This window comes from Trachypithecus francoisi, unplaced genomic scaffold (assembly GCF_009764315.1).
Source record: "Trachypithecus francoisi isolate TF-2019V2 unplaced genomic scaffold, Tfra_2.0 Lachesis_group8, whole genome shotgun sequence".
Taxonomy (NCBI): domain Eukaryota; kingdom Metazoa; phylum Chordata; class Mammalia; order Primates; family Cercopithecidae; genus Trachypithecus; species Trachypithecus francoisi.
The window spans coordinates 7,506,871-7,520,806 of NW_022681473.1; the positions used below are offsets into that span (position 1 = coordinate 7,506,871).

Here is a 13,936-nt window from a genome sequence, read left to right on the forward strand (position 1 = left end):
TCTAAATTAAGCTACGTGTTGCTGGCCATGGTGGTACCTGCCTGTAGTGCTAGCTGCTAGGGAGGCTGAGGTGAGAGGATCACTTGAGCCCAAGAGTTCTAGGCTGCAGTGGGCTATGCTGATTGGGTATCCACACTAAGTTCAGCATTGGTGATCTCCTGGGTTCAGGGGACCACCAGGTTACCTAAGGAGGACTGACCTAGCCCAGGTCAGAATGGAGCAGGTCAAAACTCCCACACTGATCAGTAGTGGGATCACACCTGTCAAAGGCCACTGTACTCCAGCCTGGGCAACAGCAAGACCTGTCTTTATTTATTTATTTATTTATTTATTTATTTATTGAAACGGAGTCTCGCTCTGTCGCCCAGGCTGGAGTGCAGTGGCGGGATCTCAGCTCACTGCAAGCTCTGCCTCCCGGGTTTATGCCATTCTCCTGCCTCAGCCTCCCGAGTAGCTGGGACTACAGGCGCCCGCCACCTCACCCGGCTAGTTTTTTGTATGTTTTTTAGTAGAGACGGGGTTTCACCGTATTAATCAGGATGCTCTCTATCTCCTGACCTCGTGATCTACCCGTCTCGGCCTCCCAAAGTGCTGGGATTACAGGCTTGAGCCACCGCGCCCGGCCTGTCTTTATTTTTTTAAAACAAATTTTTAAGAAAAAAAATTAAGCTGCATGACCTTCCACTCTTACCCAGAACTGGCCTGTGGTCAGCTGACCTTGCTGATTGGTTCCTGTGGTTCTGGTCATAATGCTGACGAGATAGATGAGATCAGTAACAGCGATTGGGCTCTTTTTTTTTTTTTTTGAGACAGAGTCTCTCTCTGTTGCCCAGACTGGAGTGCAATGGCGCGATCTCAGCTCACTGTAACCTCCGCCTCCTGGGTTCGAGCAATTATCCTCCTCAGCCTCCCGAGTGGCTAGAATTACAGGCGTGTGCCACCAGGCTGGCTAGTTTTTGTATTTTTAGTAGAGACGGGGTTTCACCATGTTGGTCAGGCTGGTCTCTAACTCCTGACCTTGTGATCCGCCCACCTCAGCCTCCCAATGTACTGGGATAACAGGTGTGAGCCCCTGTACCCGACTGCGATTTTTCTCTTATTTGGTACCTGGTTCTGCGCTTGACATGCTTTAATCTTCACAGTACCCCTTTGAAATCAGTACTGTTATCCTCAGTTCATGGAAGAGACCATGGGGGCCTATAATGGGTAAGCAACTTGCCCAAGTCCTCCGGCAGATGGGGCTGAGATTGGCATTCAGGCAGCTTCGCTCCAGAGCCTGTTTCCTCTGCTGCCCCTGGGAGAGTGGAGACCAATCTTGGTGCAGCCAGAACAGGGAGGAGAGAAGGGCCCAGTGACTCCCCTGCTGGAGGTGCTCCTAAAGTTCACTGGGTGGATGTTCGCTGGTCTTGGCCATTTTCTCCCTGTTTTCCATTCTACCTGTAGCCCTATCACCTGGACCCTTTTACTCCAGAATGACAAGTGTCAGTGAGCTAGCAACAGACATAGGCTTCATGCAGTGCTCCTTGGAGAGCCTCTGGGCAGCATGGCTGTAATTCAGAACCTGGAAATAAAGCTAAGCATTCTGTAACTTTCCGAGATGACTTCAGTGGCTCCTGCTTGCTTGTGTGTTTCCAGAAATGGGCAAGAGGCTTCCAGTCTCATAGTCTTACCTTTAGGATAAAATCTGGCCTATTTAAGAGAACCCATAGATTGCAAGTTACAGTCAGCCTCGGTTGTGTGGTAGAAGCCAGTTCGGCTTGAAAGACACTCCGCTCCTTGGGCCCACAGCTGAGGTTGGGATTGAGGTTAGAAACAGTGTGAGCACACCTGGAGATGGTGCTGAGAGCTGGCCTCTGTCCCCACTGAGCTGCGGGGATCACAGGGCCCATCGCTCTGAGCATCTTAGGTTCAGGAGGCTTAGTTCATACCTTCTGTTCTGCTGCCCCTCAGTCCATTGACTTTTTTTTTTTTTTTTTTTTTGAGACAGAGTCTTGCTCTGTCCCCCAGGCTGGAGTGCAGTGGCCGGATCTCAGCTCACTGCAAGCTCTGCCTCCTGGGTTCACGCCATTCTCCTGCCTCAGCCTCCCGAGTAGCTGGGACTACAGGCGCCCGCCACCATGCCCGGCTAATTTTTTTGTATTTTTAGTAGAGATAGGGTTTCACTGTGTTAGCCAGGATGGTCTCAATCTCCTGACCTCGTGATCCGCCCACCTCGGCATCCCAAAGTGCTGGGATTACAGGCATGAGCCACCGCGCCTGGCCTCCATTGACTTCTTAAACATTGTTCCAGCCTAAAAGGCTGTGATCCATCCCCACATAGCAATGCTGTTTCTTTTCTTGCTTTTCTTCCCCAAACAACTAATTTTGGTCTCCATGGGGAACTCTGGGTAAAAGCCTCCTTCTGGAGTTTGTGCTCTGCTTGGAGGGCCCTTCTTGTTTCCAGAAGGGAAAAAAGGTGAGCTTTTGGTGCCCTTTTCATTTGAATGGCCAAGTTGTCATTTTGCTCTAAAAGGGGATGGAGAGATGTCAGCTTTGGAGGACTGGGCAGGCCCAGGGTTTGGGGTAGGTGATGCAAGTTGTGGATGTACTTCTGGGAGGCCTGACCCAAATGGTCCTCTCTTGCAGATGTGAATGTGGACCAGCCAGATGAGAAGTCGATCATTACCTATGTGGCTACTTACTACCATTACTTCTCCAAGATGAAGGCCCTGGCAGTGGAAGGCAAGAGAATTGGCAAGGTACTGTCCATGGGCAGTACCCATAAAGGCCAGAGGAGACCCGGCTGAGGGGTCTTACTCCCCCAGTGCAAGGGCAGGGTGGAGCTGCAGGACTGGGCCAGGGACCCTGTGGCTGGGACTGTCATGTCCCTGTCTTCTGCCTCCCAGGTGCTGGACCATGCCATGGAGGCAGAGCGCCTGGTGGAGAAGTACGAGTCCCTGGCCTCGGAGCTGCTGCAGTGGATCGAGCAAACGATTGTGACCCTCAATGACCGGCAGCTGGCCAACTCCCTGAGTGGGGTCCAGAACCAGCTGCAGTCCTTCAACTCCTACCGCACCGTGGAGAAGCCACCCAAGTAGGTGTCCCTGGGGCCCCACCCTGCCCTGAGCTGTGGTCCCACGAGAGGAAGCCTAAATTAGCACAACCTTCAGGGAGGGAAATTTGGCAGTACATAAGTGCAGTAGAGATTTCCCACGCCAGAAGCATCCAAACAACGTAGTTGATACAAAATAATTTTTTTTTAATGATTAGCCATTTTTAAAAATCATGCTGTGGGCAGGGCATGGTGGCTCATGCCTGTAATCCCAGCACTTTGGGAGGCCAAGGCGGATGGATCACCGAGACCAGTCTGGCCAACATGGTGAAACCCCATCTCTACTGAGGTCGGGAGTTGTGAGACCAGCCTGGCCAACATGGTGAAACCCTGTCTGTACTAAAGATACAAAAAAATTAGCTGGGGATAGTGGCACATGCCTGTAATCCCAGCTACTCAGGAGGCTGAGGCAGGAGAACCACCTGAACCTGGGAGGCAAAGGTTGCAGTGAGCTGAGATCATGCTGTTGTACTCCAGGCTGGGTGACAGAGCAAGACTCCATCTTAAAAAACAAACAAAAAAACATGCTGTGGAAATGATTGCTATGGTGTGTTGAGTCAGTGCAATCCATCAGATAAGATTACTGATCAGGGTGTCATGGCAACCCAATCCCAGCATAAGATAGAGGGGACTGGACCTGACAGGCAGGTCATAACCGGCAACGTGGGTGTGGCTGGTAACGTGAGAATTGCAGAGGTTCTTATCATTTCAATATTTTAGCAATTAACTGTTCCAAGTATGTGATTGCTCTTAGGCAATTCTGTTCAGTACCTGCCAAAATGTCTGTGTTTATGCTGTCATGGAGTTCTTTGGGAATTAATATATATCAGCTCTGAAACTAATATTAGTCCAGAAACAACTGTTTCTATACGTTCCAGGGAATGATTTAAGGTGTACCCTTTAACCTAGGAAGTCGTCTTCTGGGCATTAAACAAAGATGTAGCTTCAAGGATGTTCATCAACACAACCACTATAAAAGAAAAATAAGTCACGGGTCAGCCACTGAAAATGACATTAAAGAAATGCATTTATTGACGTGGAAAAATGTTCATGAAAAATAAGCAGGGAAATAGGTTATAAAAGAATTATTTCAGGCCGGGCACGGCGGCTCACGCCTGTAATCCCAGCACTTTGGGAGGCCGAGGCGGGCGGATCACAAGGTCAGGAGATCGAGACCACGGTGAAACCCTGTCGCTACTAAAAATACAAAAAATTAGCCAGGCGCGGTGGCGGGCGCCTGTAGTCCCAGCTACTCAGGAGGCTGAGGCAGGAGAATGGCGGGAACCCGGGAGGCGGAGCTTGCAGTGAGCCGAGATCGTGCCACTGCACTCCAGCCTGGGGGACAGAGTGAGACTTCATCTCAAAAAAAAAAAAAAGAATTATTTCAGCTGGGCACAGTGGCTCACGCCTGTAATCCCAGCACTTTGGGAGGCTGAGGTGGGTGGATCACTTGAGGTCGGGAATTTGAAACCCCGACTCTACTAAAAATACATAAATTAGCCAGGTGTGGTAGTGCACGCGCCTGTAATCCCAGCTACTCAGGAGGCTGAGGCAAGAGAATGGCTTGAACCCAGGAGGCAGAGGTTGCAGTGAGCCCAGATTGTGCCACTGCACTCCAGCCTGGGTGACAAAGCAAGACTCTGTCTCAAAATAAAATAAAATGATGTTCTTTTGGTTCGCCAGTATTTTCTGGTTTCCACGTAAAGAGCTTGTATTACTTTTGTAAGAAGAAAAGCAACAGAGGACAGCCATTTTGAAGAGGAAAGAGTCCTTGTGACCCTCATGGGCTTTAATTCTGACCCCAACCTGGCCTCCTGCCTCAGGTTTACCGAGAAAGGCAACTTGGAAGTGCTGCTCTTCACCATCCAGAGCAAGCTTCGGGCCAACAACCAGAAGGTCTACACGCCCCGCGAGGGCCGGCTCATCTCGGACATCAACAAGGTCTGTGGCTGCCCACAGGCCACCCACCCTCAGGGTAGCGCCTGGCCCAGACGCCTTGCACACATCCCCAAACCCGGGGCCATCTCAACCTTCACCAAACTCTACTATCTGCTGCCCCAACTTGAAACTCGAGCACTCCGCCCAGCTGCCCACACTGTGCCAGGTGTGATTCTCCCGTCCTCTCAGGCACATGGCTCCCTGCTCCTTTGTCTGACTCTCCATACGAGGTCACATAAGGAAATTATGCCCCAAGTCCCTCAGCTTATTCCACCTGTCCCCAACTCACTATCCCTTCCTTTTATTTTTTTCACGATGTTGTAAGATGACTAAAAGTAAAAATAAGGTTTGCACACAGTCCTGCCAACACAAAGGAATCAGATGGTTTCCACTGTTCCCGCTCCCTTCAGTCCTTTTCCAGAAGCTTCTACATAGCGTCACAGACTCCCAGTGCTGCCCTGTTTCCTGTTTCCACACCCAGGCGTCTCACCCACTGCATTCCACGGATCCACTAGACCGAGCTTCCATGGGACTTACCATGTGCCTCCAGCCCCCCTGAGCCCCCCCCGCCCTGTCCCTTCCACTGACTCTGTCCCCACCCCACAGGCTTGGGAGCGGCTGGAGAAGGCAGAGCACGAGCGTGAGCTGGCCCTGCGCACCGAGCTCATCCGCCAGGAGAAGCTGGAGCAGCTGGCCGCCCGCTTCGACCGCAAGGCTGCTATGCGGGAGACCTGGCTCAGCGAGAACCAGCGCCTCGTGTCCCAGGTAGGACTAGAGGCTCCTAGGATGCTTAGGCTGGTCAGAACTGGGAGAGAGACGGGTGGATAAGAAGCCCCGTGGGTTGGAGAGACAATGAAACACGAAATCCGTAACCTGGGTAAAAAGGCCTAGAGGTCCGGGAGCAAGGGGCCAGAGGCTGGGACAGAAGAGAGTGCTGGTGAAACAGGATGGGGGTGGGATAGAGAGGGAACTTAGAGCCACCACATGGAGCTGGGGTCTTGCAGCCCAAGTGCTCTGCAGGACAGAGGAGCCGGCAGAGGCACTGTCCCTTGGTCCCCACACCTCCTCTCCCTGCCCCCGACACAGGACAACTTTGGGCTGGAGCTGGCAGCTGTCGAGGCAGCAGTACGGAAGCACGAAGCCATTGAGACGGACATCGTGGCCTACAGCGGCCGGGTGCAGGCGGTGGACGCCGTGGCTGCAGAGCTGGCCGCCGAGCGCTACCACGACATCAAGCGTATCGCCGCTCGGCAGCACAACGTGGCACGGCTCTGGGACTTCTTGAGGCAGATGGTGGCCGCCCGGCGGGAGCGGCTCCTCCTCAACCTGGAGCTGCAGAAGGTGTTCCAGGACCTGCTCTACCTCATGGACTGGATGGAAGAGATGAAGGTATCAGTGAGGCGTGCTGGGTGGGGTACAGGTGATCAAGAGTTGAGGGGGCCCCACAGTGGATGCGTTTGCCTGTCTGCTCGGCCAGTCTCCGTGGAGTGTGAACCAGCACAGGGCCCTGACCCCAGTGGCAGTGAACAAAGTAAACAGGGCCCTGTCCACACCGGGTTCATGTTCTAGATGGAGGAGGCTGATGACAAAACTCACGGACCTTTCCATAAACAAAAGAGCAGGGGTCATAAAACCACTGATGAATCTGGAACAGGGCGGCGTGAGGAGCTGGTCAGATAAGGCCTCTGAGAAAATGCCATTTAAGCCGAGACCAAAATAGTGCCAAGAACCAGCACAGAGAGCTCTCAGGAGAGAACGTTCCAGGCAGAAGGAAGAGCCGGCACAGGCCCTCAGCCTGGACCAGCATGGTGTGTTCAGGATCAGAAGGAAGGCCGGTGGGCTGTGAGCATGAGGAGTGGGGGCCGTGGACTGAGATTTGGGAGGGCACAGCCAGCCCATTAGGGCCTTACAGGCCTGGTCAGGGAGTTTAGATTTTATTCAAAGTAACATGGATCCTTTAAAGTGATTTGAAGGGGCCAGGCACGGTGCTCACGCCTGCAATCCCAGCTCTTTGGGAGGCCAAGGTGGGCAGATCACTTGAGGTCAGGAGTTCAAGACCAGCCTGGCCAACATGGTGAAACCCCATCTCTATAAAAATACAGAAATTAGCTGGGTGTGGTGGTGGGCGCCTGTAGTCCCAGCTACTCAGGAAGCTGAGACAGGAGAATCACTTGAACCCAGGAGGCGGAGGATGCAGTGAGCCGAGATTGTACCACTGCACTCCAGCCTAGGTGATAGGGCAAGACTCAGTCTCAAAAAAAAAAAAAAAAAAAAAAAAAAACACAGCTAGGCAAGGTGGCTCACACTGTAATCCTAGGACTTTGGGAGGCCAGGGTGGGTGGATCACCTGAGGTCAGGAGTTCGAGACCAGCCTGGCCAACATGGCAAAACCCCGTCTCTAGTAAAAATACAAAAATTAGCCACACGTGGTGGCACACGCCTGTAATCCCAGCTACTCGGGAGGCTGAGGAAGGAGAATTGCTTGAATCCGGGAGGTGGAGGTTGCAGTGAGCCAAGATTGCGCCACTGCACTCCATCCTGCACAATGGGAGCAAGACTGCATCTCAAAAAATAAAAAAGTGATTAAAAGGTTTTGAGAGGGGTAGAGACTTCATTGTACCTTACGTTTGTAAAAAGGTCACTTTGGCTACTCTGAAGAAGGCCTGTGGGCAGGCAGCATGAGAGCAAGACCTGTTAGGGTTGCTGCCGTCTCCCAGGCGGGCAGTGGCCAGGAGGGTGGATTGGGGAAAGATGTGGAAGGAAGGCTGCTGGGTGCTGGGGCAGAACAGTGGTGACAGGAGGGTGTCAATGATTCTGAGGCTGAGAAGATTAGTCACAGCAAAGCTTCCAAGAGCAGGAGTTAGTTAGAACATTGTTCCACAGCAGGAGAGTTAAGGATAAGGATAAGGAGGTCGGGGTGCCAGAGCAGAACTGGGGTATCTCAGTGTATGTGAGCAATCAGGTTTCTCACCTGGGTGCAACACCTGGAGCCACAGAGAGGTTGGAAGGAAAACACAGCAGGTTAGCGCGTGTGTGCTCAGGCGGGCATCCGCACTCCATGTGTGCCTGGCAGGGCCGGCTGCAGTCTCAGGACCTGGGCAAGCACCTGACAGGAGTGGAGGACCTGCTGCAGCTGCACGAGCTGGTGGAGGCAGACATCGCCGTGCAGGCCGAGAGGGTGCGGGCCGTCAGTGCCTCTGCCCTGCGCTTCTGCAACCCAGGGAAAGGTGAAAAGCTGGGGAAGGCACTGGAGAGGGCGGGGCTGGGAAGGAGCACATCAAGAGCCGAGGTGGAAGGGTTGGGAAACCTGGGGACAGGAAAGATGGTGACCAAACGATGGTGACTGAGCTGGAGCCAAGGTGGGAAGCCCAAGAGAGTGTGGTGGCAGGGAGCAGCCGGAGGGCTGGGTTGCAGCTCTGACCCTCTCCTGTGACTTTCTCAGAGTATAGACCTTGCGACCCGCAGCTGGTGTCAGAGCGGGTAGCCAAGCTAGAGCAGAGTTATGAGGCACTGTGCGAGTTGGCAGCGGCGCGGCGGTCCCGGCTGGAGGAGTCACGACGGCTCTGGCGTTTCCTCTGGGAGGTGGGCGAAGCTGAGGCCTGGGTGCGGGAGCAGCAGCACCTCCTGGCCTCAGCCGACACGGGCCGGGACCTGACTGGTGTCCTCCGCCTGCTCAACAAGCACACAGCCCTGCGGGGTGAGATGAGCGGCCGGCTGGGGCCCCTGAAGCTCACCCTGGAGCAGGGCCAGCAGTTGGTGGCCGAGGGTCACCCTGGGGCAAGCCAGGCCTCTGCCCGTGCAGCTGAGCTCCAAGCCCAGTGGGAGCGGCTAGAGGCCCTGGCTGAGGAGCGTGCCCAGCGGCTGGCCCAAGCTGCCAGCCTCTACCAGTTCCAGGCTGATGCAAACGACATGGAGGCCTGGTTGGTAGACGCACTGCGCCTGGTGTCCAGCCCCGAGCTGGGTCACGACGAGTTCTCCACGCAGGCTCTAGCCAGGCAGCATCGGGCCCTGGAGGAGGAGATCCGAAGCCACCGGCCAACCCTGGACGCCTTGAGGGAACAGGCAGCAGCCCTGCCTCCCGCACTGAGCCGCACGCCCGAGGTGCAAGGTCGGGTGCCCACCCTGGAGCGGCACTACGAGGAGCTGCAGGCCCGGGCAGGCGAGCGAGCGCAGGCCCTGGCGGCAGCCCTAGCGCTCTACACCATGCTCAGTGAGGCCGGGGCCTGCGGGCTTTGGGTGGAGGAGAAGGAGCAGTGGCTCAACGGGCTGGCCCTGCCTGAGCGCCTGGAGGACCTGGAGGTGGTGCAGCAGAGGTAGGCCCCTCAGGCTCCCAGTGGGACTGGCCTTGGGAGGCAGCGTGGGGGGCCAGGATGTGGGTAGTGAGTCCCTCCTTAAACTGCCTGCCTCACCCCTTTGAGTCTTAATGGTTGTCCATTTCTAGTTTTAACAAAAGATGTTAACCGTAGAGACATTTCACCGCAAACCTCTCTACACCCATCACCCAGATTCAGTCATTGCCAATATCTTGCTTGATTTGATTCTCTGCCCTTTTGAAAAGCAAATCCCCAATATTAGCATGTCCCTCCTACATTCTTCAGGGTGCGCCCTTTAAGAAATACAAGCAAGGGCCGGGTGCGGTGGCTCAAGCCTGTAATCCCAGCACTTTGGGAGGCCGAGATGGGTGGATCACGAGGTCAGGAGATCAAGACCATCCTGGCTAACATGGTGAAACCCCGTCTCTACTAAAAAATACAAAAATCTAGCCGGGCGAGGTGGCAGGAGGCTGAGGCAGGAGAATGGTGTAAACCCGGGAGGCGGAGCTTGCAATGAGCTGAGATCCTGCCACTGCACTCCAGCCCGGGCGACAGAGTGAGACTCTGTCTCAAAAAAAAAAAAAAAAAGAAATACAAGGAAGCATTCGTACCTACAATATATTATTTTGAAATTGTCTGTGTGGACTTAAAATACCTGAGGCTTTGAAGTTATACATAAGCCTTTTAGACAGAGACACTAAAATAGCTTTATTTACAGAATAAATCTTCAAATCATTTATTCAATAATAAATCTTAAAAAAATTTTATAGAACCATTGTCACATAGACAAAATTAGGAATTTCTTGATATGATCTATGATCAATGTGTAATCCAATTTCCTGGTGTTTAAAAAAATGTAATTAGGTTGGGCCTGGTGGCTCACACCTGTAATCCCAGCACTTTTGGAGGCCAAGGCAAGAGGATCACTTGAGTCCAGGAGTTCATAACCAACCTGGGCAACATAGTGAGACTCCACCTCTACACATTATTTTTTTTTTTAATTAGCCAGGCATGGTGGTGGGCACCTGTAGTCCTAGCTACTGGGGACGCTGAGGCAGGAGTATTGCTTGAGCCCAGAGGTCGAGGCTGCAGTGAGCTGAGATCGTGCCACTGCACTCCAACCTGGGTGACAGAGTTCTCAAAATAAATAAATAAATAAAAATAAAAATGTAATTAAAGATTTTTTTTTAGTTTTCAAGGTATCCTAATGTAGAGGTTAACAAACTACAACCCGTGGGCCAAATCCAGCCTGCTGCCTGTTTCTGCTTTATTGGAAGAGAGCTACACTCTTTTTGCGTATCGCCCATGGCTACTTTCAGGCTACAGCAGCAGGGCTGAATAGTTGCTGCAGCAGCTGCATGGCTCATGAAGCCTATAATATTTACCGTCGAGCCTTTTACAGAAAACATTTGCAAACCCTGCCCTATTGGAACATAAGATGCCGGCCGGGCGAGGTGGCTCAAGCTTGTAATCCCAGCACTTTGGGAGGCTGAGGAGGGTGGATCATGAGATCAGGTGTTCAAGACCAGCCTGGCCAAGATAGTGAAACCCCTGTCTCTACTAAAAATACAAAAATTAGCTGGGCTTGGTGGTGGGCACCTATAATCCCAGCTACTCGGGAGGCTGAGGCAGAGAATTGCTTGAACCCAGGAGGCAGAGGTTGCAGTGAGCCAAGATCGTACCACTACACTCCAGCCTGGGTGACAGAGCGAGACTCCGTCTCAAAAACAAAAACAAAACATAAAATATCCCTGGAAGAAGTTATCCTTCACATTTTTATCACCCAGACAAATATTTTTGGTTATTACTTCATTTTCTAACACATATGAGTGGGATGAGACCCAGATAGGCAGCTAAGGGGGAAGTCCCAGGAGGTTCAGAGGATCCGATAAAGGGTTGCCCCATGCCAGGGTCTAGTTTGACTTGTATGTATGTTCCTGACCTTTACCTTTCACCATCTTTTGAGCAGTTCTAGCAATAATAGTTATTCCGCTTGTTTTGGGGGAGTTGGGGGTTCCTCCCTTGACCCACAGATACTATGATCCTCATAGGCTGAGAGGCACAGAGACTCCTGCAGATAAGCCTCCTGGTGAAGGAGACACCCTCCTGGGTGTCTAAGAGAGGTGGACTTAGGTAGACTGGGCACGCTGCTGCCTCCCACAGTTCACGTCTGACTCTTCCACCCTCTCAGGTTCGAGACCCTGGAGCCTGAAATGAACACCCTTGCAGCACAAATCACCGCGGTGAATAACATTGCCGAGAAGTTACTGAAGGCCAGCCCCCCAGGCAAGGACCGCATTGTCAACACCCAGGAGCAGCTCAACCACAGGTGGGCTTGGGAGGGCAGGACTGGGAAACTGACAGAGAAATGAAGCAATGGGGATGGCAGTGGGAGGCAAGTTTTGTAGAGCCTGGAAGAGTGGCCACCAAGGAGGAAGCAAACCAGTCTGGAATATGTTGGGAAAGGAAAAAGGATCAAAGAGACGAGAGAGGGAGTCAAGGTAGTCTGAAGCAGCTGCTGGCCAGAAAGGGAGGAGTCAAGGGGAGATACCAAGGGAGAGAGAAGCAGGGAAAAAGCTTCCAAATAGGCCTGGCCAGGGCAAGAAGCTGAACCTTTCCCCTGCTCTCAGGTGGCAGCAGTTTCGGTCTCTGGCAGACGGTAAGAAGGCAGCTCTGACCTCAGCCCTGAGCATCCAGAACTACCACTTAGAGTGTACGGAGACCCAGGCCTGGATGAGAGAGAAGACCAAGGTCATCGAGTCCACCCAGGGCCTAGGCAACGATCTGGCTGGGGTGCTGGCCCTGCAGCGCAAGCTGGCCGGCACGGAGCGGGACCTGGAGGCCATTGCTGCCCGGGTCGGTGAACTGACTCGAGAGGCAAATGCCCTGGCTGCTGGCCATCCTGCTCAGGCAGCGGCCATCAACGCCCGGCTCAGAGAAGTGCAGACCGGCTGGGAGGACCTCAGGGCCACCATGCGGCGTCGAGAAGAGTCGCTGGGGGAGGCGCGGCGGCTGCAGGACTTCCTGCGCAGCTTGGATGACTTCCAGGCCTGGCTAGGCCGTACTCAGACTGCTGTGGCCTCTGAAGAAGGGCCAGCCACCCTGCCTGAGGCAGAGGCCCTCCTGGCCCAACACGCAGCCCTTCGGGGAGAGGTGGAGCGGGCCCAGAGCGAGTACAGCCGGCTGCGAGCCCTGGGCGAGGAGGTGACCCGGGACCAGGCTGACCCCCAGTGCCTCTTCCTACGACAGCGACTGGAGGCCCTAGGAACTGGCTGGGAGGAGCTGGGCCGAATGTGGGAGAGCCGGCAAGGTCGCCTGGCCCAGGCCCACGGCTTCCAGGGATTCCTGCGGGATGCTCGTCAGGCTGAGGGCGTACTCAGCAGCCAGGTGAAAGTCCGGGCAAAGTCCCAACCAGGAGGAAGAGCAAAGTAGGGACCCAGGGAAATGTGAAGGAGCAGGATGGACAGGAAGGACATGTTAGCAAAACGGGGCTATGCAGTGGTTCAGGCCTGAAATCCCAGCACTTTGGGAGGCCAAAGTGGGAGGATCACTTGAGGCTGAGAATATCCAGACCAACCTGGGCAACATGGCAAGACCTTGTCTTTACAAAAAAAAAAAAAAAAATTAAGAAAATAGAAGAATTTTTTATAAAGAAAAATGGGAGCCAGACAGGATGGCTCACACCTGTAATCCCAGTACTTTGGGAGGCCGAGGCAGGAGGATAACTTGAGTTCAGGAGTTTGAGACCAGCCTGGGCAACATAGTGAGACCCCCATCTCTACAAAAAGAAAAAAAAAATTAGCTGGGCATGGTTATGCATGCCTGTAGTCCCAGCTACTGGGGAGGCTGAGGCTGGAGGATCACTTGAGCCAGGAGTTTGAGGCTGCAGTGAGCTATGATCATACCACTGCACTCCAACCTGGGCCATAGAATGAGACCCTGTCTCAGAAAAGGAAAAAAGAAAGAAAAATGGGAATGAAAAAGATGTGAATATAATTTACTAAAACTGACTTTAGGAGAAATCGAAAATCCAGTTTGTCATGTAACTGTTAAAGAAATGGAATCAGGAGCTAGAAGTGAGATAGAACAGGATTTGGGCTGGGGAATGGAAAGTCCTTCCCACCCAGCTTCCCTGTGACTTTCTGAGACTCCCACGCTGGCTGGCAGTCTCCCTGTCTTCAGAGCTCTCCTGGCTACCCTCCCTGTCCGTGGGTTGGCCCCTACCTCTCAGATTTGCCCCTGGGTGGGTCTCTCCTAAGGGGGTGAATTGTGCTGGGGAAAACGAGCTGAATGTCACCGCTCCCACACAGGAATATGTTCTGTCTCACACGGAGATGCCAGGGACACTCCAGGCTGCTGATGCTGCCATTAAAAAATTGGAGGACTTCATGAGCACCATGGACGCCAATGGGGAACGGATCCACGGGCTCCTGGAGGCTGGGCGCCAGCTGGTGTCTGAAGGCAACATCCACGCCGACAAGATTCGGGAAAAGGCAGACTCCATCGAGAGGAGGTCTGAGGAGTCCATGAATTAGGGGTCCTGGGGGGAATCTGGGAAACAGGGTGGCCTCAAAGATGAATGTGGCACAGGAAA

At 53.3% G+C, this 13,936-nt stretch overlaps 1 protein-coding gene across 7 annotated transcripts in view; it reads left to right on the plus strand.

Moving 5' to 3' along the window:
• The window catches only part of SPTBN2 (spectrin beta, non-erythrocytic 2), a 43,864-nt gene that overhangs the window by 15,922 nt on the left and 14,006 nt on the right, over positions 1-13,936 (plus strand). For all 7 annotated transcript variants that reach the window (XM_033204865.1, XM_033204870.1, XM_033204868.1 and 4 more), the window contains 10 exons: positions 2,626-2,738; positions 2,886-3,073; positions 4,915-5,032; positions 5,636-5,794; positions 6,116-6,418; positions 8,103-8,256; positions 8,472-9,342; positions 11,534-11,671; positions 11,973-12,729; positions 13,653-13,855. In XM_033204865.1, the coding sequence (XP_033060756.1) occupies positions 2,626-2,738; positions 2,886-3,073; positions 4,915-5,032; positions 5,636-5,794; positions 6,116-6,418; positions 8,103-8,256; positions 8,472-9,342; positions 11,534-11,671; positions 11,973-12,729; positions 13,653-13,855 (3,004 nt within the window). The remainder of the gene's footprint in view (positions 1-2,625; positions 2,739-2,885; positions 3,074-4,914; positions 5,033-5,635; positions 5,795-6,115; positions 6,419-8,102; positions 8,257-8,471; positions 9,343-11,533; positions 11,672-11,972; positions 12,730-13,652; positions 13,856-13,936) is intronic.